The 21,742-nt window shown below is 34.1% G+C and overlaps 1 protein-coding gene across 1 annotated transcript in view; it reads left to right on the top strand.

The window, feature by feature from the left end:
* The window catches only part of LOC118194680 (cytochrome P450 4V2-like), a 34,301-nt gene that overhangs the window by 5,607 nt on the left and 6,952 nt on the right, over positions 1-21,742 (top strand). The window contains exons 2-9 of the mRNA XM_035365853.2: positions 800-912; positions 6,349-6,434; positions 6,518-6,708; positions 6,805-6,874; positions 8,442-8,568; positions 12,612-12,806; positions 16,172-16,342; positions 17,538-17,604. Of these exons, the coding sequence (XP_035221744.2) occupies positions 800-912; positions 6,349-6,434; positions 6,518-6,708; positions 6,805-6,874; positions 8,442-8,568; positions 12,612-12,806; positions 16,172-16,342; positions 17,538-17,604 (1,020 nt within the window). The remainder of the gene's footprint in view (positions 1-799; positions 913-6,348; positions 6,435-6,517; positions 6,709-6,804; positions 6,875-8,441; positions 8,569-12,611; positions 12,807-16,171; positions 16,343-17,537; positions 17,605-21,742) is intronic.

The raw sequence follows: 21,742 nt of genomic DNA on the forward strand, positions 1-21,742 counted from the left end.
TTTGGGGTGGAATTATTCTGGGTTCCAGAACTGACCTGCATGCTGAAATTGGAACCATGAGAAGCCAAATCTATCAGGACGTCATTCTGGAACAACATGTACGTTTGTTTCGGGGCGCCATGGGCGCACAATTTGTGTTTATGGATGACAACGCCCGTCCTCACCGTGCAAACATCGTAAGCGAATGCCTTCAATCGGAGGATTGAAGTCCCGTATGGACTGGCCAGCATTCTCACCGGACTTGAATCCAGTAGAGCACGTGTGGGACATGCTTGGCCGACGCGTTGCAGCCCGTCAACCTCCTCCTACATGTCTACCGGAACTTCGGAGAGCATTGCTTTTTGAGTGATGTAATATCCCCCAAGATCAGATCGATAATTTGATACTCAGCATGCCTAGGCGTTGTACGGACTGTATTGCATCGTCTGGGAGACATACAATGTATTAACAATCATACCAGCCATGTAATATTGGTTTTTTGTAAATAGGTTTTTTTTTGTAATTTGCTCCAGGGAGAAAAAATCGCTAATTTTCTTCAATAATATCAAACATATAGCATCTTTTTTTCCTCTTTACCTTTTGTTTAATAAATAAACTTTACAGATAAGTCAAGTTTGTTTTGCTTCTAACTCTTCCTTTGCCTGATTTTGCATTATCCTTAATTTATGGACATGAGTGCAAATATTTAACTCATGTTGCCAGTAAAGATTTATATGAGTAGATGTAACTAACACCTTAAGGATTTAATTTAAAATTATATTAAAAAGAACCTTTCAAGTTATATTTATATCATTTTCAGATGACCTCCTAGCGTTTAATGGCTACATGCAAATTTTTAGAAAAGAAAATGTGACGAATTTGTGGCAGTTCTACATTCCTTTTATAACAGTTTACAAGGCGGACTCTGTGGAAGTAAGTAATATATAGCAAAGAAAATACAATATAATAATATATAACATATATATGTATAATCGTCAGTCAAAAGCATATAGCCGTTACAGTTTTCCCAATTTCATTCTAAATTCCTTCATTTCATTTATTTATTGTTTCTTTTTACTTAATAACATGATGATTGTTCGAGAAGCGTAACATTGTTAATCGGGTATCACAACGGAATAAAGATAATTCGATAAAATATTTTAACAAACCTAAGTTCTTTCGCTTCTATTATAGATGCTTATATACACTGGTTATTATAAATTAAGGAAAAATCACAAAAATCACGATTACTGAAAACGTTACACGTAGAATGTAATGAAACTTGCCCACAATATACAACACATAGTAAGGTATCAAATAACATAAAAAGAAATTACCAGACAAATATGGTAGTATAGAAATTAGCACATGTATAAAATGAACAAATCGAAGGTGTCAGTTTGCTATAGGAAAAGTACCTTCAATATGGAAATATGATCGCCTCTAGAAGCAATACAACACATACAGATATGTGTGATGCTTTCAATTATGCGGTCTATCAGTTCCATAGGAAGCGAGAGCCATTGCTCTTGCAAAACAGTTGCAAGCGCGACAAGAGTTTGAGGGGCGGATTTAGAGCAGATAGACGTCTCCCTAATGCATCCCAAACGTGCTCGATAGGATTCAAGTCCGGGGATCGAGCTGGTCACTACATGCGCATTATTGTTTCCAGTTGAAGATAATCATATACGATGCGAGCCTTGTGTTGTCTTGCATTGTCGTCCTGTAACAGGAAAGCACCACGTATTGCCCCAGCATATGGGCGCACATAAGCATCAAGGATGTCATCTCTATAAATATGAGCATTCACGGTTTCCCTTGGAAAAACATGGAGATCTGTGCGTCCAACCAAAGAGGTGCCACCCCAAACACAGACACTGCCTCTTCCGTATGCATCTCTTTCACGGATGTTTGACGGATGATAACAGATTCCAGGTTCTCTCCTCATCAAATAATTAAACCTGACTAAATAACTAAATAATTAAATCTTTACTAAACCTGGACTCATCAGTAAAGAGAATAGCCCGCCATTGCTCAGGCGTACAGTGGACATGTTGTCGTGCCCACTGCAAACGGTCCCTCCTATGGCGTGACTTGAGCGGCACGCAAATGGTTGTTCGCCTCGCAGACAGACCACCTTCGTGAAGCCTTCTACGCACAGTTGACTTTGACACCAACCTTCCGCAGTAAAGGAGGATCTAAGAAAAATCGGAGTAGCGGTTTTATTCCTGAGCTAACATAATTTCAAATATCGGTCATCGGCGATCGTCGTAGCAGTTGGCCGTCCTTGGCTGAACCTCCTAGGTGCCGAATCTGTGGTTTGAAATTGCCTCCAAAGTCTATGAACCACAGAAGGACTCACATTTAGCCATCTGGCCACTTCTGCTTGACTTTGTCCTGCCTCTAGTCTCCCAATGGCTCTCCATCGCAGTTCTACAGGCAAATGATGCCTGGAGGTCATTGTTTCGAATTGGTTATCTCAGATTTCTGATGTCACTGCCACAGTAAAATATGTGGGCTTGCTTTCAAACATGGACTTTTATGCTCCTCGCAGATGACGTATTCCGAAAGCAGTGCCAATAATTTGCATATCGCAGTTTTACTCAGCTACTCTTACTTGGCAACATATTCAAATTTTACACGGTTTGGCTTATTTTTGAGAGAGTTATCGCTACTTTGTGATTTTTCCTTAATTTATGATAACCAGTGTATTTTGAAATCAATTTAAACAGGCACAGAGTTTGGTTTATTAACAACGAATTGCCGATAAAACAATAAATTGAGATAGCTGAAATAATCTTGAAGCTATCTCAGATAATCGCGAATAAATTGAAAACAGGAATACAAACTTACTAATCACCATTTTCGCTTTCGGAGAGTAAAGCAAACCTACGGATAAACAAGGAATAATGAGTTCAGAAAAACAATTGAAACTTTGCTGATAAAAAGCAATCAATATGTTACAATCTGCTACAGTTAAAATGTTAGCAAATAACACTCAACCAAAACACCCTGAGCAAAAGTTCTATACAAAGTCAAAGGAGATAAACTTAACCTGTTTTGCAGTTGTTTTTAACTTCAGTTGTAAAGTATCGCATCCTCCATTCATGCTGTCATGGTGTAAGTTGTCAGAATGTCCATCTCGCATTTGGAAGTTTCGTAGCTCTAATTCTCGCTAAGGGACTGTTAAATCGGCAATGTAAAAAGGGATTATGTAAAATTTAAAAACAAATTAGATTATAAAGCAACAGGAGTGGGCACAGCCCGACCAACTTAACCAAGCAAGTTGGTCTTATGCTCATAACAGGCCACGCCCTGAGATTGTAAGGTATTTTCTCCCTCCTTTCTGCATGCCTTCGTGGTGTAACGGTAGCGCTCCAAGTATGCTTGGAATATGTAAGTATTGTTTGGAGTTAACTAATAGTTAAACTCTACGAAGATTTTGGCATCAGGGGTAAAGCCTTGATCTGGATCGCAGACTTCTTAAGAAATAGACTGATAAAAGTAAAGCTTAATTCCACTATGTCAAACGCCTTTAAATTGAGCCAAGGCGTCCCCCAGGGTTTTGTGTTGAGCCCAATTCTTTTCTGCCTGTATTTGGCTTGTATTGAAAAGATTATATCAAGGAGATGTGAGGTTATTTGCGGATGATATTGCCCTTTGGAGCTCTAGCCCAGATGTGAGTTCAACTGAGACCAATATAAATTTTATCCTTGAAGAAGTGTGAAAATTCTCGAAAGACCACAAATAGAGTTTTAATCCAACTAAATCTATTGTTAGTTTTTTACCACCAATAAAATTTATAATTATCATCCAAAGGTTTTTATGAATAATGTGCCTCTTACATATCACAAACATCCCAAATATTTGGGCTTCGTTCTCGATCCAGAGATCACTAGTAACAAACATGTGGATGCGCTTGTTTTTAAAGGCAAAAAAACGCCTAAACATTCTGAAATATATCTCGGGATGTAGTTGGGGAGCCGATGCTTGCCCTTTGAGAACTACTTACTCAGCTATCATACGACCTATTTTGGAATACCGTTTCCCCGTTTACTGTTGTGCCTCTTCCACCAACCTCCATAAATTGGAAAGTGTCCAACTTAGTGCTTCTCGCATTATAACTGGCTTGCGCAACAGTTGCCCGAATAAAATTGCGTTGTATAAAACAGACCTTCAACCCCTCAGTCTAAGAAGAAATGCAGGCCTCGTAAAATATTATAATAAACTTCTCAGTTACGGCTCCCAGAACAGAACTTCAGAATTTCTACAGCACTGGAGTAATACCCAAAGACTTAAGAAAAATAGTCCACTTTGTCAAATTGAGTATGCTGGTATAATTGACCGTAATGTTGAGCAACATTCCTTGAAACATTGTTTAGATCCGTCTGAGGGACTCCCCGGAGTCGGGTTCCATGCGGAACTTTCATCTCGAGTTTCCAAGAAAAGTGATATTCCGGCTCTATTACGACAATCTGCCTTGGAAACTATACATGCAATTCCCGCTGAAGCTACCCTCATCTATACTGATGGGAGTAAAAGCGAGGACTCTCGCTCCGGTAGTGGTGTTGTCTATAAGTGCACAAATGGAAATATTGTTAAAATAAAGAAAAGAAATTCTGACTTTAGTTCGGTTTTTAAGAGTAAGCTTATAGCCATCGAAGAAGGACTAAATGCTGTTTTGTACTTTACAGATATTAAGGCAGTACGGATTTTGTCTGACAGTCGTAGCGCTATCAAATATCTTTCAAACTGGCAAAGATTTGGTGATAGGGCCGGAGCTGCAATTCTTAGCAAACTTATGCAGGTCTCATGACTTTGTGAAGTGCATCTTCAGTAGATTCCTTCCCATGTTGATATATGGGAGAATGAAATGGCAGACATTCTGGCGAAGGAGGCTTCTGAAGAACCTTTGCCAATTATCAATTCACTGACATATCTTGAACTGCATTCCATTAGAAGACATGCTGACAGGCAATTTTGGCTCGTTCACCTGAGTCATCCCTGGTATCAAGCTGATTGTCCTGGAAGATCCCTTGCGAAAGATGCGTTCAGACAGCACTTTCCCGATTCTTCAGTGGGCGCCTGAGGGCACTTACTTTTGAGAGTGGTATCAAGATGTACCCAATTTTTTCTAAGTATCACAATGCACCCGCATCACCGGCACATATCCTTGAGTGCCTGGAGTTGTCTCTTGTGGATTTTTTAAAGGAGCTTGTTTTCGATTTTTAAAGGTGAATGGACTCGTGGACCTCGTCTAGTATATTCCTAGGCATGGAGATTAGTAACAACAACAACAAGTTTCACTTTGGTGTGTCTCTCTTCTGATTTGAAACCTAACCTACCTTACGAAAACTCAGCACAAAAAACATCGCGTCATTGAGCAGAGCTGTCATATTCTCACTTTGAGTCTTACGACTTACCTTGGAGAACCTAGAGAATCCTGAATTTTGCGTGTTTGAGCCCCTTTATGTTCGAAACTTCATCGCGTGACTAAAATTTTCCTAGTGCGAAGACATTCCTTATTTCCTTTATTTCTTTAATTGAAACCATGGATCCGTGCCAACTTTATAAAAGGTAGATAGTTGTGCTCTCTTTCTGGAACATTCTTTATATTAAATTAACATTCTTAAATTCTGAGCGTTTCTCGGGAAAAGCTTATATTTGAATTGTAAAATATTATTCCCTACACACGCTCTAAGTAACATCCGTAAACACTTGCTTAACATCCGTAAGCAGTATACGTGCTTCGCTGATGACATTTCTGTAAACACAGATAGAATACCTCTTTTGAAGCTCTCAAAGACTGATTGCCATAACATTTTGAATAGCTTAAACTGTTTGAAAAGGCTTAGGTCGTAGAACAGCCCGTTGATAAGAAAGAACACGTCTTCAGAAATTGAGAAATCTGGTATATATGTATTTGTGACATCATACAGATTTGTTTCCGATCAAAGAAATCCAAGCTTCTTTGCATAAAGGCCCTTAACAAACATACGACATCGCGCCGAATAATTAAAATATATTTTAACGACGTTTTAACACATGAAATATTTTATCACGGATAATATCACGTTATACATATGTCGCACAGTTAACGAGCTACAAGCAAAATTCAAGTGCTACAGTTTTACAACACGAGACGACGTTCTTCTGAGCTTTTTTAACAGAGAAGAAGGATATTAACAGATATGAAGTCTGAAACCGCGTCACTTATTTTGAGTAAATTTATAATTCAAGCATGCAAAACAAGCTATTAAATTTCCTAAAAGAGCTAAGAAGAAAAATATATTTTGCCATTGTTTTTCCTTTGTCATCTTGTGTTGTGTGTAAAACTAAACATCAATTAATTTCATTTATTCTCATCAGATGATACTGAATCATAGCACCCAACTGAAGAAAGCTTGGTTTTATGATCTGTTACATCCTTGGCTGGGCTTAGGATTGTTAACCAGGTGAGTAATTTTTTTATTGATTGAAAGGTATGAGAAAATCCTACAACGTTATCATTTACATGCGTATTATTTTATTTGTAAAGTTATAATACAAAATGGAAAAATCGACGAAAGATGTTAACACCAGCTTTCCACTTTAACATCCTGCATGATTTTCTGCCAGTGATGAACAAAGAGTCAAGGATTTTGGTAGAGGTTCTGAAAAAGCACGCAGCCGAAAAGTATGTGGAAATAGTTCCTCTCATTACTAAGTGCAGTCTTGATATAATATGTGGTAAGTGAATTCAAAATTTAGAAACCCTATTTTATTGGTATAAATATTTGACATAAGGAATAGTGTTTATTATTTCATTTTTCTTTAAACTTACAGGAACTATTCTGGGAGCTGAAATATGCGCTCAGACTGACGAAAACTGTCCGTATCTCAAGGCTCTCATAAAGTAAGGAAACTTTTATATATTCAGTTAATATTTATAAGCTTTATAATTTCGTTCGCATCCTAGTATGCGATACACACTCGATTTGGCGACTTTTGACGACTAGTGATATATCGGATGGCTTCAAACACTCATTTTGCTATTAGGGACCCACCAGCAACCGAGCGGTATAGTCGCTGAACACTGGTAGGTCGGTTCGAGGTTAGAATCCGGTTAGAAACGGGCTGGCTGCATGGGCATTTTAGTGACTTTTCCCATGTGCTAAATATATATATATCCTGCATAGTTCTCTATAACGTTGTAATATTTGGAGGTGTACGATTTCTGTGTTGTACGTCAAAGTACGAGATGCCGAATATGTTTTATAAAGAATCAGTTTGGTGGCTTAAACGGTCATTAAGAGACTCTCATTTTGCTGTTATAGGGAACTAAAATCTTCCGAAACCACTCTGCTGTAATTAATCAGAAAAGATGTGTACATGGCGTCCATCTAATTTACTTCTTTTTCTGCTATACTATTACTGCCATTTCCATGCATGTAAGCGCATACTGCCGTTGCGATGAAATCGAAGTCACAGGTTAGTGTATGTGATATCTAGGAGTGATGTGCAACTTGGAAAATTAATATTAAACCTTAGAAATCGGAATTATTTAATTATATGAAGTTCCCAATCGTAATCTAAACATCATCACAATACTGAATTTATCTCTCTAGACTTCTAGGCATTGATGAATGAGCGTCAAAGCAATTAGCTGCCTTCACAGTGTCGTTTATACCATCGTTTAGATACTAATCGGGCCGCACAGACAGTATAATGGTTAGGGCAGCCGACTGCGATATCGAAGGGTCCGGGTTCGAATCCCAGAGAAGGCAAGGTTATAACCATCTCTTCATAGGAGATAACGGCCACGTATTAGGTGCCTCCATAATAAGGTGATCGTCGCTTCTGGCCTTAGTAGTGGCCAACGTCTATGACGATTTGCTCTCCCATTGGGACAAAACAAAAGGTATACTAATCAGCACTCAGATAGTCTAAATCTCTGTATGGGCAGCCACTGGACGCTTAAGTAAGTAGTCTACCCGTTAGAGTCTTCAAAAACAGGTTACTATCAGGATTCTAGAAATAGAGTATAGGCTGAGATTACTCATCTCTAGAAATTATACTTTGGATCTGGAATTTTAAATCTTTAATTTATATTATCATTATCCATTTCTTTTTGCTCTACGTTTCATCTGGTTGTGTATGCATTAACAAGTACAGTTCCAAAAACCTACAAATCACGCAAAATAAATTCCTTCAGGACATTCTTAAATCCCTCTGTTAAGTTCTTATTTTGAGAAATAAATTAACCCTTCTTAAGTTTTACGTATCTGTTTCTGAACTAAAGAGATTATTCACTTAAGTGTTCACAAGGTTCCTACACACTTAGGTATTAGATAAATGATTAGAACCCCACGATTCCTTAGTTTTAAAAAATTTAATTCTTTAAGAAAAATTGTGTATCTTTCTGTAACTTATTACGTACAATATTTCTCTGTTACTGATAGAATTAATCGTATTTGTTCCAGAGTATCAAGTGCGGTGTTTGAAAGAATGCAAAGGCCTTGGCTGTGGCCTTTTCTTGTGTTCCAAATGACACCTATCGGAAGAAGTTTTAGAGAGAATCTCAAAACGCTGCATGACTTCACCACTACAGTAAGTGATGAATTTTTATATTCTGTTAAATGGATTGATGGTCATTGACAATTTCACTATTTGATATTCCCACTAATTCAAAAAGGAACTATACGTAATCATGGCATATCTGGCATAATCAAAGTATTTTACAAGATTTTCCTAAGTGAAGTTACAGACTGCTTCCTCAGAAAGAAAGATTTTGCATTAGAGGTTGCTTGTCAAACTCTAGACAGAAGAATTTACTTAAAAGTTGATAGCGTTTTTTAAAGATCTGAGAATTTCAAAAATAATCACAAAATGTATTCATGGAACTGAAACTTGGAAAACAGAAATTTTACTGTATATGAAAGGGAAGAGATAAAGTTTAGCAGTCAGACATCAGTTATGTGAATCAGCAGCATGATATGTTTATAATTATTGTTTTGATTCAGTATGTAGATTACCATTTCTGTGATGAATCCATGATAATCTATGAAATTCTTGCGTATATTTTTTGCAGGGGTCAAACAGTAAAATATCTCAAGAAAATAATTTTTTCGTCGTTCTGGATGTCAGTTTTATAATTTCAAATAAGTGTTATTTTAGATAGCAAGAATTGTTTTGCTTGTGGATAAAATTTAGAACATTTGCTATAATCATTATTTGTCTTTCTTTGAGCACCTGATTATCAAAACGATTGGTAATGATACTGAAGATGTCCAGACAAGGTATAGGGTTACTCTAAGAAAAATAGTAAAACGTCAATAAACAGAAAAATGTTCAAGACAAAGAAGCGCTTTTATCACTTATAATAGCTATTTAAGCTAATGTTCTTCAGTATTCATAATAGTTATCGTTTAGTTTAAAACAGATAGCTCTTATCCACACACATAAATTTACATGGGGGTCTGCCAAAAATTGCATTATGTGAGAATGTTAAATTAAATACTTCTTTCTTTTATAAGGATTTTCTAAAATTATTTCTTTAACATGTCATTTTTAAACCTGAATAGTTTAAACCTCAACATAAAATGATCCTTTTATGTTCTTGCACACTGAGTATTTTATTATTTTGTTAAAATTTTATAGCGAAATTTTGCGCATGTCTTTTTTTCAGATAATTCAAAGAAAAGCCACATTGTCTAATCGAAAATTTAAATACAGTTCCTGAAATTATTTTAAAGTCCAAAAGTTTTAAGGAAATTTTTGATTAACAAACTCTGCGATATCACAGCGAGCAGTAGCAACTCTTTTCGAAATAAAAAGCATTTTTATCTCCAACGCGTGAGACTGCTGCCATTCGGAAAAATGAGTACGGAAATTAGCGCTTTTAGAGTTTTAAATTAATGTTTCGGCTGATTAAAGTCGTATGAAGATGAGAATATTCGAAGTGGCTTCCCACAAATTTTTAGAATAGGGAATAATATATTTAATGTTTGGTAATGCTATTTTTATTTCATTGTAAAACTTTGAATTTTTTTATAATGAAACTCCATGATTTGAACGCGAGTAGTGGCAACAACTTTCGAAAGAAAGCAGATTTTCATTTCCAGCTTGCGAGACTGTTGCCATTCGAAGAAATGAAGGCGAAAATTACCGTTTTTTCGAGTTTTTAATTAATATCTCTGATTTTAGCTACTTTCTTCTGGAAAAAAGTAGACGTCCACCTTTTCTAGTATCCAGAAAAGAATTGTAGAAAGTTTGGTGACGATAGCTGTAGTAGTGACTGAGTTATTAGCGAACAAACAAACAAACTCACTTCTATAAATATATATATATAGATTACGTACCTCTGAGTTTTAACATCAACTTAAAAAGCCAGATATATCGCCAGGAATTAAAATATTTAGTTGTTTAACAGCAGCAGAAGGCACCAGCAAGCAGGCACCAATTTCAATGCTTCACTTTGCAGGAGATGTTTGCTATACCAACCTTTTGCGCCACATCAATCTACACACAGGTCCATAAATTAAGGATAATTCGGAGTCACGCAGAAATCGAACTCTAAAGTAAATATATCACCTGTAAAATCACTACACACATCTTCAAGAATCATATGCAAATTTCAGGAAGTAACCAGATGACACCGATGGTACGTCACAATGACGAGAGTGTAAGAGAGTGATATATAAGGTATACAGGCAAAGAAGTAAAATTGTTCGCAGGCGCTTTATAAGCATTTCAGTGCAATAACCTAATAGTTATGACACAAAGAACGCATTTGGAAGATTTTTTACGTGGTAGAATTATCGGCAGTCTGGAATGTGAGCATACCCAACTGGAAGTATCAGACGAACTTGGAATTGCCCATAGTGTCATCTCCGGGCTTCGGCAACGATTCCCAGATGATGGTAATGTGAGTAGACGTTACAGCACAGGTCGCCCCAGAGTTACAACGCCGAATGAGGGCCGCTATTTGGCAGTTACTGCCGAAAGAAACAGGCGGATCACAGCCTCAGACCTGTCTCGTCAGCTCTCTTCAGCCACTGGTACGACAATTTCAAAGCAGACCGTGAACAGACGCTTAGGGTAGATTGGTCTATATGCTCGTAAACCTGTCAGGTGCGTTCCACTTACAGCAACTCACTGTCACCTGCGGTTATCCTGGAGTAGAGAGCATGCATTGTGGACACAGCAACAGTGGGCTTGTGTGATGTTTTCCGACGAGTCCAGGTTTAGCTTGCAGTCTGATTCTCGCCGGACTTTCATATGGAGAGATCCAGGTACCCGTTACCACCAAGAAAACATCATTGAACGACACCGTTACGGTGGTGCAGGAGTGCTCGTTTGGGGGTGGAATTATTCTGGGTTCCAGAACTGACCTGCATGTTCAAATTGGAACCACGACAAGCCAAATCTATCGGGACGTCAATCTAGAACAACATGTACGTTTGTTTCGGGGCGCCATCGGCGCACAATTTGTGTTTGTGGATGACAACGCCCGTCCTCACCGTGCAAACATCGTAAGCGAATGCCTTCAATCGGAGGATATCACCCGTATGGACTGGCCAGCATTCTCACCGGACTTGAATCCAGTAGACCACGTGTGGGACTTGCTTGGCCGACGAGTTGCAACCCGTCAATCTCCTCCTACATGTCTACCGGAACTTTGGAGAGCATGGCTGAGTGGTGTAATATCCCCCAAGATCAGATCGATAATTTGATACTCAGCATGCCTAGGCGTTGTACGGACTGTATTGCATCGTCTGGGAGACATACAATGTATTAACAATCATACCAACCATGTAATATTGGTTTTCTGTAAATAGGTTTTTTTGGTAATTTAATCCAGGGAGGAAAAATCGCTATTTTTTTAATAATTATAAACATATAGCATCTTTTTTTGCTTTTTACCTTTTGTTTAATAAATAAGCTTTACAAATAAGCCAAATTTATTTCGCTTCTAACTCTTCCTTTGCCTGATTTTGCATTATCCTTAACTTATGGACATGAGTGTAGTATAATAAAACGTCACTTTCTAAACTTTCTTATGAAAGTGAAAAACGGAACTTCCGCTATCGAAACTGCTACCTTGCTGCATAGACGTTTTCATGGCATCCAAAATATACCGAAACCCATCTTTAGGGCTCTGCAGCGTTGAAGCAGTTTGGAGTCTTGAGGAGCAAGTGGCTAGGCTAAATATCGCGCTGTGTCCGGGCATGGATCTGGATTGTTGGACGCCAGTTATAGAGTCTTAACTGTGTAAAATTCACTAAATGTTTATTTCTTAAAAAAAACTATTAGATTACCAGGCGAGTTATCGCTTAGACGGAAAATATACAAAAGTTATATGAAGATTTTTAAATTAGCATTTTTACATAAGCAAAGTTAACACCGGAGTACGAACTGGCAAGAGATGGGCGATAGAAATTAAAGCTGCGAGCGCCGTTGCCAAGAGCTCTGTATCAAAAATTCTTAAAATCCTCTATAAATACTCTTAATATGAATGGAATCCTGGTGAGGCCTAAAAAAACGAGAACAGTACCAAATCCAAATCATTAAAATTGATTAATTAATATAAAATCCGTAAAATGTATGTATCGTATCTCAAATTTAGAATTCTAATATTTGATTGGTCGTAGGTAATCGCTGAAAAGAAGAAAGAAAAATTAGAAAATAAAAGAAAAGGTGAAACACCAGTTAAAGAACAAGATACGTATAATTATCGTAAACTTAAGAGCAGAGCGCTTCTGGATCTTTTGCTCGATGAACACATAAATAACAATTCTATTACCGAAACCGAGATAAGAGAAGAAGTAGATACTTTCACATTCGAGGTATGTATTCCTTTCATTCATATATATGTAATGATATTTTTAAATCAATTGATTAAATTAAATTCTATTAATATTGCTTAATAATGTGTTGGCGATTCTCTACCTAAATTGCATCCCTGTTCCTAAATTTTGGCGAAATCCTTTCTTTAGTATAAAATGTATTAACCTGTTGGCGCCCGCCAAATCGCCAAAGTCATAAATCTGTCATATTACATAAAGTCCTTAAGAACACTCCTGATGAGAAGATAGCGTCACCTCGTGATTTCAATTAATATCGCTGATTGGATGAGCCTCGTGACGCACACATATGTAAAAGTAGTGCTTCTGCTCAAGGTACGATTAGAACGCTTGTGAGATGGATGTTAAAATAAACCTAGCACTTTATATTCCAAAATTTGTCTCATTCCTGTTGCCCCGGCTGCATAAAACAAATAATGTATGAGAAATTACATTTCATATATACGAGTATATATATAGTATATGAATGAGACTTTCACTTTCTTAAATATATGTGCATGTATATATGTAAGATAAAAAGTACTTAAAATATAAATTAAAATTGAAATTATTAAATTCGTAATAGCTCCTTAATGCTTAGTTTCAATTCGAGTTTTTCCCCCTCTCTATTCTAAAAATAGTGACCGTTTTTTTGCACTACCTCACTTCGAGACTAACGCATGTCATATGACTGTTACATAACACTGACTATGTAAATGTCACTAAAACTCAAATAGACAATAATAATTTTACAGCAGTATTAATTATCCAATCAAATGCCCTGAGAATCAATACTAACTCATTCTGAATTTAGATTTCATTCTTAAGCAAAGCACTTTCTTTCTATACTTTCGGCATAGCTGAAGTGCTGCTTTCCGCTCTTTCTCTATCTCTTTCAGTTTTTGCTGCAAAGCTGTGAAAAATGTAAACATTTTTCAATTAGGCACAAATTAGAGCGTCACGTTTTTCGTAGCCGCAGGCTAAATTCGCTTTATATATATATATATATATATTTAAACAAATTTAAATTCTTAACAAATACGTATAAAAGTAAAAAAGTAAAAAAGCAAATTTAAATTCCAAAAAAAGAAAAAAGCCAAAATAATTTAAAATAATGTAAAAATATGCAAACATGTAAAAGATTTAATTCTCGAACTAATCTACAATATCATTTAAATTCAGAATCATAAGCAAATCAAGTGCAAAATCTATCCATGAAAATAAATCTACTAATTTAATAAATTAAAATTAAATTAAACAATTTTTTTAAAAAATGCATATGTGAATGATCGTACAGTAGGCAGGAGACAGACTTATCAAGGGGAAGTTGCTTCCAAACCTAACTCTCCAATCATTCAATTCGTGTTTCGTCATTTATGCAGGTAAGGGTAAAAGTCAAAACCAAAAGTAATTCCAATAAAGTGGTTACCCTTAGAATTTAACATTTAAGTATTAACATTTAAGAATTAAAGTTCAAAAAGGAAAATACTAATTAAGTCTTTTGAGAAACAAGCAAGTAAAGTCAAGAATTAAACTTTTTCTTAAAAAATTAAATTTTTAAAAATTAATTTTTTATAAAATAATAAAAAAATCTAGAAACCAATGTATTTTAGAAATCCTTGTCTACAGAAACTTCCCCTACACGAATTTGCATATCAATAAAAAGAAACTATAAAAGAACTATGCATAATCCATATAAACCAATAAGAAATAAAAAACAAAAAGAAACAAAAAGAACTAATTCACAATTTTTAAAATAAATATATATTTAAAAATATAATTTCATATTTAGAAAATACTTAGATACCACATAAAAAAATTTTTAAAAAAATACTTAAAGCAAGTAAATAGTAAGTTTTAATTCTAACTTACCTACTATATGAGTGTTGGGGTCTGCAAAAGTGTTGTGAAAGAGAAGTAAGTGTGTTCTTCAAATTATATAGATAGCGCTTATGTAGGTAAAGTTGAGTGTCAAGCTGCTATCTTTGTTATAGTAAAAAAATTTTTGTATATATTAATATTAATTAAATTAAATTAAATTAAAAATCCTAAAGGTAGTAATATCAATTATTTAGAGAGTTAAGTAACTGAGCCAATCAAGAGATGTATGTTTGCTTGAAGGAAATTAAAGTGAGATGGAATGTGGAAAAAAAAAAAAAAAAGAAATGTATGTTTGTAATTTGAAAAGTGTGTTCTGTTGAAAAATTGTGAAAATTGTTAAAAAATTAAGTGAAAGATATTTTGTGTGAAAATTGCAAAAAATTAAAGTAATTAAGAAAAACTGAAATGTTTTAATATTAAAGTTTTAAAGTAAAATTTCCCAAAATTTTTTTGAAATGAAGTCCTTAAAAAACCTCTAAAAATTCCTTTAGGAAGTTAAATAAACTTAAATTTGATGAAAGAAAATATTAAATGTTTAATGAACTTGATTTAATTGGTATATCAAAACTTAACTAAATACTGGCTAAAGTATGGAAAATTAGAAGAAGAATATATATATATATATGTACGTATATTTAAAAAATTCTAACTAACTCAGACTTGAAATAAAATAAAATTTTAAATTGGTACTGTTAAAAATGTTTTTAAGTAAAGTTTGAGTTTGCTGTTGTCTTGTCTATGAATTCCATGGAAGAATGGCTGCCAGAGCCTCAAGGAGATTGGAATTCTACTTCCACCCCAATTGTGACGGAGAGTACACTGGGGGGGGGGGTTCCGAAAGAATTTTCGGCTCGCCATATACTATTTAGAATACTCACATGCTGCAAAGATACTATACATTTGCAGTCATCCATGCCTTTCGAATTTGGGTCCTTCGATACCGCAGTAGGCTCCCCTAACTACTATACTTAAGTTAAATAATTTTCACTAAAAACTTTTTTTAATAGTAAATTATTTTTAATTTAAAAATTTTATTCTCTTTCAAGTATTTGAATTACTTCAAAAATTTTTGCTCTTTTAATCTTTAATTAATCAATTTTTCAGCAGCATTTCGTGCAGAAATAATTTTAGGATGTTTTTGTTTAAAAATTTCTATAAAAATATATATAAGAAATTTGGAGGTGTCCTTACTTTAAAATACAAGCCCATGGCACTCAAATTTAAGACTAATGCTCCATTATTATATTATACCATTATTTATAGTTCTGAATATTATTTAATTAAATGCTTATTTTTAAATTACTTCTACTACTTTCTTTTAATATTTGATTTTATTTACATCCTAATTTTAGTATGTTTTGATGTTATAGTGTTAGGATTTATTTAATATTACTTTTATTCACTTTTTTAAAAAAGACTTAAAAGTTAATTGAAAGTTAAAAGTTTTAAAAGTTAGCTGAATTTAGACGCTTACACATATCCCATAGGGTCATGATACAACTTCGATCGCAGTATGCTGGTGCTTATATATGATAGGATTGCACCCGTGGATTCAAGACAAAATTCACGACGAATTGGATTCAATCTTCTGCGAAAGCAATCGAGATGTGATGATGGATGACATAAAAGACATGAAATATCTGGAATGTGTAGTCAAGGTAATTAATAGTTATTAACAGAAATCTCTTAGATATTCATATGAGTGAAAATATTATATTAAGTTTTTTTTTATAACATTTTGGATTACAATAAAATGCTTATCCACTCCCATTGGAAAGTGTCATGCGAAGTAATTTAAAGGTAATTCTTATTTAGGACCTTGGATGTTTCACAAAAGATACTGCAAGTGACATTTAGACGCTTTCTTAAAGATCTGAATAGGTTTAATTTTATTTGCAAACATTTTTATAGATCTTCTTTGTAAGAAATTTCTGACACATACAGATATTAAATATTTCTTTAAGCCAGGGTCGGCGAACAGGATACATTGTAATCTGTCTTGCTTTTCACATTCTTCCAAGAAAAAAATCTGAAAGCTTCAGATTTTATATTACGCCCAAAGAAGAGTCTTTTTTTTTCATTTAGACGCACATGTGTCTTTCTAGACCATTTATACTAACGCCCCTTGTGGCTAAAAATATTAAAAGCAGCAGATCCTTAGAATTTCCGATAGACATGGTCTCAGTCTCATGCGCTGAAGATAAAAAATGTTTCTTTGCCGTGCAGTGTTATCACTGCTCGCTTTGAAATCGTTGAGTTTGTTAATCAAAAATTCGTTAACGTTGTAATGTTCTAACCTATAATTTACACGTTCTAAATGTCTTTGAGAAAAGAAAGTTGTAAAGGAGATTTTGATATAATATGATCTACGCTGAGCTCCAAACTAATAATACTCTCGAAAGTTTCATTGATTGAGTGAGATGTTATAGTCCGGCATTGAGAGGAATGCATTCGAGTCACGTGTTTTTAGACGATTCCGTTCTTGAAATACGGTAAAAGATAATGTTTCTGTGGTAACATAACCATAGCAGTTTCCTTATTTGACACTGTTAGCCCTTTTTTATGTTCTAAATTATAATTTGAACTGATGATAAAGTAATAATCAGTAATAGTAACCAAAGGAATTGTTTTGAGAAAAGTATGGCCGCCAAGCATCATTTGCTTTTAACATTCCTAACCTGGTACCCCTTCTTAAAAATGAACGGCTCCAAGATCATACACCAACCTGTTATAGTCATATTAATAGAATACAGAAAACATATATTATCCATGTATTTACGCGTGATTAGACTGACCTTTGGCATGACTTGATTAGCATGACGTATGACCTTTCTTTCTTACTTTTTCTTTAAGGAAACATTGAGACTATATCCCTCTGTCCCAGGTTTGGCACGAGAAATAACAGAAGATGTTGAATTTCGTAAGTATCAGTTATTGTATTTTTTATTTTAACTCTTTGGGGGGGGAAATGTCAAATTTATTGTACTGTTTGCTTCGATGATCTTACGTTCTTACACATTTCTAAAAATTGCTTCACCTTTTTTTTCGGCGGGGAGGGGGGAGATGGAACAGTTTTCATAAACAATGTTCTCAGGATTTCATTATTAAAATACATGAATATATAATGTCGTAAAAAGACAAATTACTATTTTTTCATTGATAGAAACCTTGTGTCTCTGACCATTCTTTGAATTCCTATTGTATTAGAGTAATCCAAAAACTTACTTCAGTTCGTGTTAGTATTCCTCGGGATATTTTACATTCAGTAACTTCTTTCCATTTCACACTGATGATTTTTAATCAAATTCTGCTTTTTTAACTGCGTTTAGAATCCTTATGTCGTTTTTCTTTAGAGAGGATGGGCTCCTTTTTTATTCTCCTAATTCTTTGGTTCAATAGACGTTATTACGTTTGTTAGTTTTTCTTTTTTAACTTTTTCATTAGTTTTTTCTTTATTATTTTTGATCAAATATTTTATAGAATAACATAATTGTATTTCGGTTAAGTAGAGAGAGTCCTGTAAATCTCTTGAAATAGGTGAAGCACATTTGTTAAATTAATCAGATATTAGAAGATTAAGCTTTAAGAATTTAATTTTAAAAGAGTCAAATTTAACAAAAAATGTCTTAAAAAAGATATTCACTTGAAAGTAAAATTAATAGTTACTGCAATTATACTGAATCAAACGTAGGTATGTTAGTGCAGTTTGGGTCAATCAAATGCAGGTACGATTTTTTTGCACCATTTTACATTTCTTTTTCTCATAATATATCGTCATTGATAGGTATCTGCTTAACCAATCAGTTTTTTCTCTATACTCGCACTGAAATGATAAATAAAACTATTGGTTATATTTACTATATGAATTACAAAATAAAATTTAAAAAAAAAATCTGAAATGTTTCAGATTTTAAATTACGTCCAAAGGGGCGTTTGTTAACATTTTGTGTGTTACCTTTCTTTATTAAATATCATGTTCCTCGCACTTAAACCATAAGATCCAGTGCAACAGCAATATCGCAAGATAGTTTTAAAACGAGCATATCTTTAGAATTTCCGATACAGAGACTCACGCGCTGGAGATAAAAATGTTTTTTCTGCACAACGTTGCCATTGCTCGCTTTGAAATCCTTGAGTTTGTTAATCAAAAATTCGTCAAAGTTTTGAAAAATAGGAAATCGATCATAAAACAAATTTCAAATTTCAAATTTGGTCTTCCACATGCTCATATTCGTTGGAGGATTACGTTATTCAAAATTCGATGACTCTATGTACCGTTATTTTATGACAATGTGAGAAATATACATACATTTACGCAGATTTCCATTATTTAATTTCTTCAAATATAATGCAGGACTCTAACATTTTATGGCAACAGTTTGAAAAGTGAACCGACATTTATGAGTCCTACGCAAAATGCCAAAACGAAACTAATAGTCCTTCGGGATTCAAATCCCTTTGGACTAATAATACGAAATTAATGATATAAATTATCTCCTCAAAAATTCAAAGCTAGAGCTTTCGGAGAAATTTTAATTGTTTTAATTGTGTTGTAAACACAAAGCGATGTCAAGTTGATTCTCCAGGGATGGATTGGACATTAACTTCATATGAACCTAAAAATTGATACTTGTGTACTGAGCAAAGGCCTTAAATATATATGCCAAACTTATTAACCCTACTTTTAACTTATTAAGTTGTTTAAAAGCAATAAATACACTTTTAGTAATTTAAATCTTTTCTTTAATTTTAATAATAAATCTAATTAGCATAAATTTAAACATATGTAGTTTAGAATAGCAACTGAAAATATTTTACTAAAAATACTTTGTTATGATTAACAAAAGATGTTTCTAATACCGTAAGTTTCGTAACTATTTCATAATCGTCTATTTTTTAATTTTTTTTTATATTTTATGTTTTAAATTTTTTTAATATTTTCTTTAATTTGTTAAAGAATCATATTGCATTAGAATTTAAAAAGATAATAAGCATGCGTACTCGATTTTAAAAAAATCAGTTTTTTCCTTTAATTTACTTTCTTACCTTTCCACTTTTAATTTCAGATCTTAGAATTCTTAATTAATTTTTTTTCTTTGTTTTACACGTTATTTGTCTAGTCAATACATTCGATCAATATATTTTGAAGTACTTTGAACTATTGTGTTGAAAAGCTGGTATGAAGCCTACTAGTATTTGCTGTTACTTATCCTTAAAGTTTTAAAAAATGATTATTATTTGTTAGCTACTTTCCTCATTAAGAAACATTCTTCACTTATACAAATAAATCTTTTTTCGTGCATTACTTACATATCACTGAGATGATACAACTGAAACATTAAGAACTTAATAGTTAAAAAAATTAAATCTATAATATTAAAATTTGTAGTTCGAAAGCCTTCAACTGTCATATAGATTCACCGTCCTTTTCTATTCTTTTTCCGTGTAATAATTTTAGTAAAATGCGGCGTGTTGTTATCGTTATCAGAAACACTAATGTCATCACCATCATCATCGTCCTCCTCTGATTCAGCTTGACACTGCCATGATTTCAATTAGTTCACATAAGAGCTGTCGTACTAAAAAAAACGTCCTTTCACCTTTTCTTCTAATTGACTCACTCTCTAGGTATCACTTGGTAAAACTTCTCTAACTATCAAAAGGTCTTCAATATTTTGGTTGTGTTTTGGTTGATTCTCCAGTTGATTTAGGTACTCTTCTCCTAACTACTATTTCTCTTCTTTAGAATGTTAAAGAATTGCTTTCTTCTTTCCATAATCTGCTTTCATTTTCATCTGCATATCCTCAGTTCTTTTTCCAGCTTCATTCTGTAAGATTATTGGATTCTCTTATTCATTTGCGTCTTCGTCTATAATCATCCTCATCAATCCGTCGTTGAATTTTGGTGTATAACCGTGAAGCATTTCGAAAGGAGTTTTATTTGTAGTCTTATTTATCATATTGTTTAAATTTCTTTAGCATTACTTAATATTTTTGTTCCAGTTTCTATGATTCGAATTTTCAATATTCGTTCTGATCGTAGCCAAAATTGTTCGATTTGCTTTTTCCACCATTCCATAACCACTTGGATGTTGAGTTGAACTGAGCGTATGACTGATTCCATTATTTTCACAGTACTCTCGAAATTCCTTCGCTGTGAAACATACTCCTCTGTAGCTGATAGTTTTTTCTGGTAACCCAAAGTCATCCACAGAACTCTTCAATGCAACTAACATATACTTGGTCGCAGTATTTTTCATAGTATATAAGTGTGTAAATCTTGTAAAATTATCAATTATTACAACTAATTCTGTATTTCCTCTTGAACGTCTTACGAATGGTCCTAAATGTATGATTGCAAAAGGTCTTCTACTAGGTCTAATTGGATGCAGTTCTCCTCGTTTCTTACCACTAGGCACTTTATTTATTAGGTATTCGAAACACATTGAAATGTGACGCATAACATATCGTTTCATTCCTTTAAAGAGTATGACTATTTGATTTTGGCCACAGTTCTATCTGCTTAAAATCGTCCCAAACGATCGTGAAATTTTACTACATTACCTTTTTCTCATCGACATATATGTATGACAGGTATGACATGTAACAATTTCTCCTTTTCTCGATTTTTTACTTTACGAAACAATCGATTATTCTTCAAGACGTAATTTTCAGTTACATATTTCTCTGCATTCGTTCTATCATTTATCTTTCTCTTTAAAAAGCCTATTAAGTTGCATAATTCTGAATCTGAATGTTGGATCATAAGAATTTGTTCATCTATCATTAGCGTTAGACAAACTTCCAAGTTTTCTCAATTATACAGTCTAAAGTTTCTTCTGGCTGATCAACTGTGGATCGGCTCACTGTATCTACGTTACTCATTCTTTTACCTAGTCTGTGCTTTATTTCAAAAGTGTATTCCTGGATCAGATTACTCCACCTTGATAGCTGAGGATTTTAAGTTGTCTTCGCGTTTAAATAAACTAAAGCTTGGCAATCTGTAATTATCGTAAATCGTATTTCAATCAAAAATTGTCGAAGTCGTGTCAAGTCCA

Source organism: Stegodyphus dumicola, chromosome 8 (genome assembly GCF_044657685.1).
Source record: "Stegodyphus dumicola isolate Sdum_Otavi_A_Nest chromosome 8, ASM4465768v1".
NCBI classification, from domain to species: Eukaryota; Metazoa; Arthropoda; class Arachnida; order Araneae; family Eresidae; genus Stegodyphus; species Stegodyphus dumicola.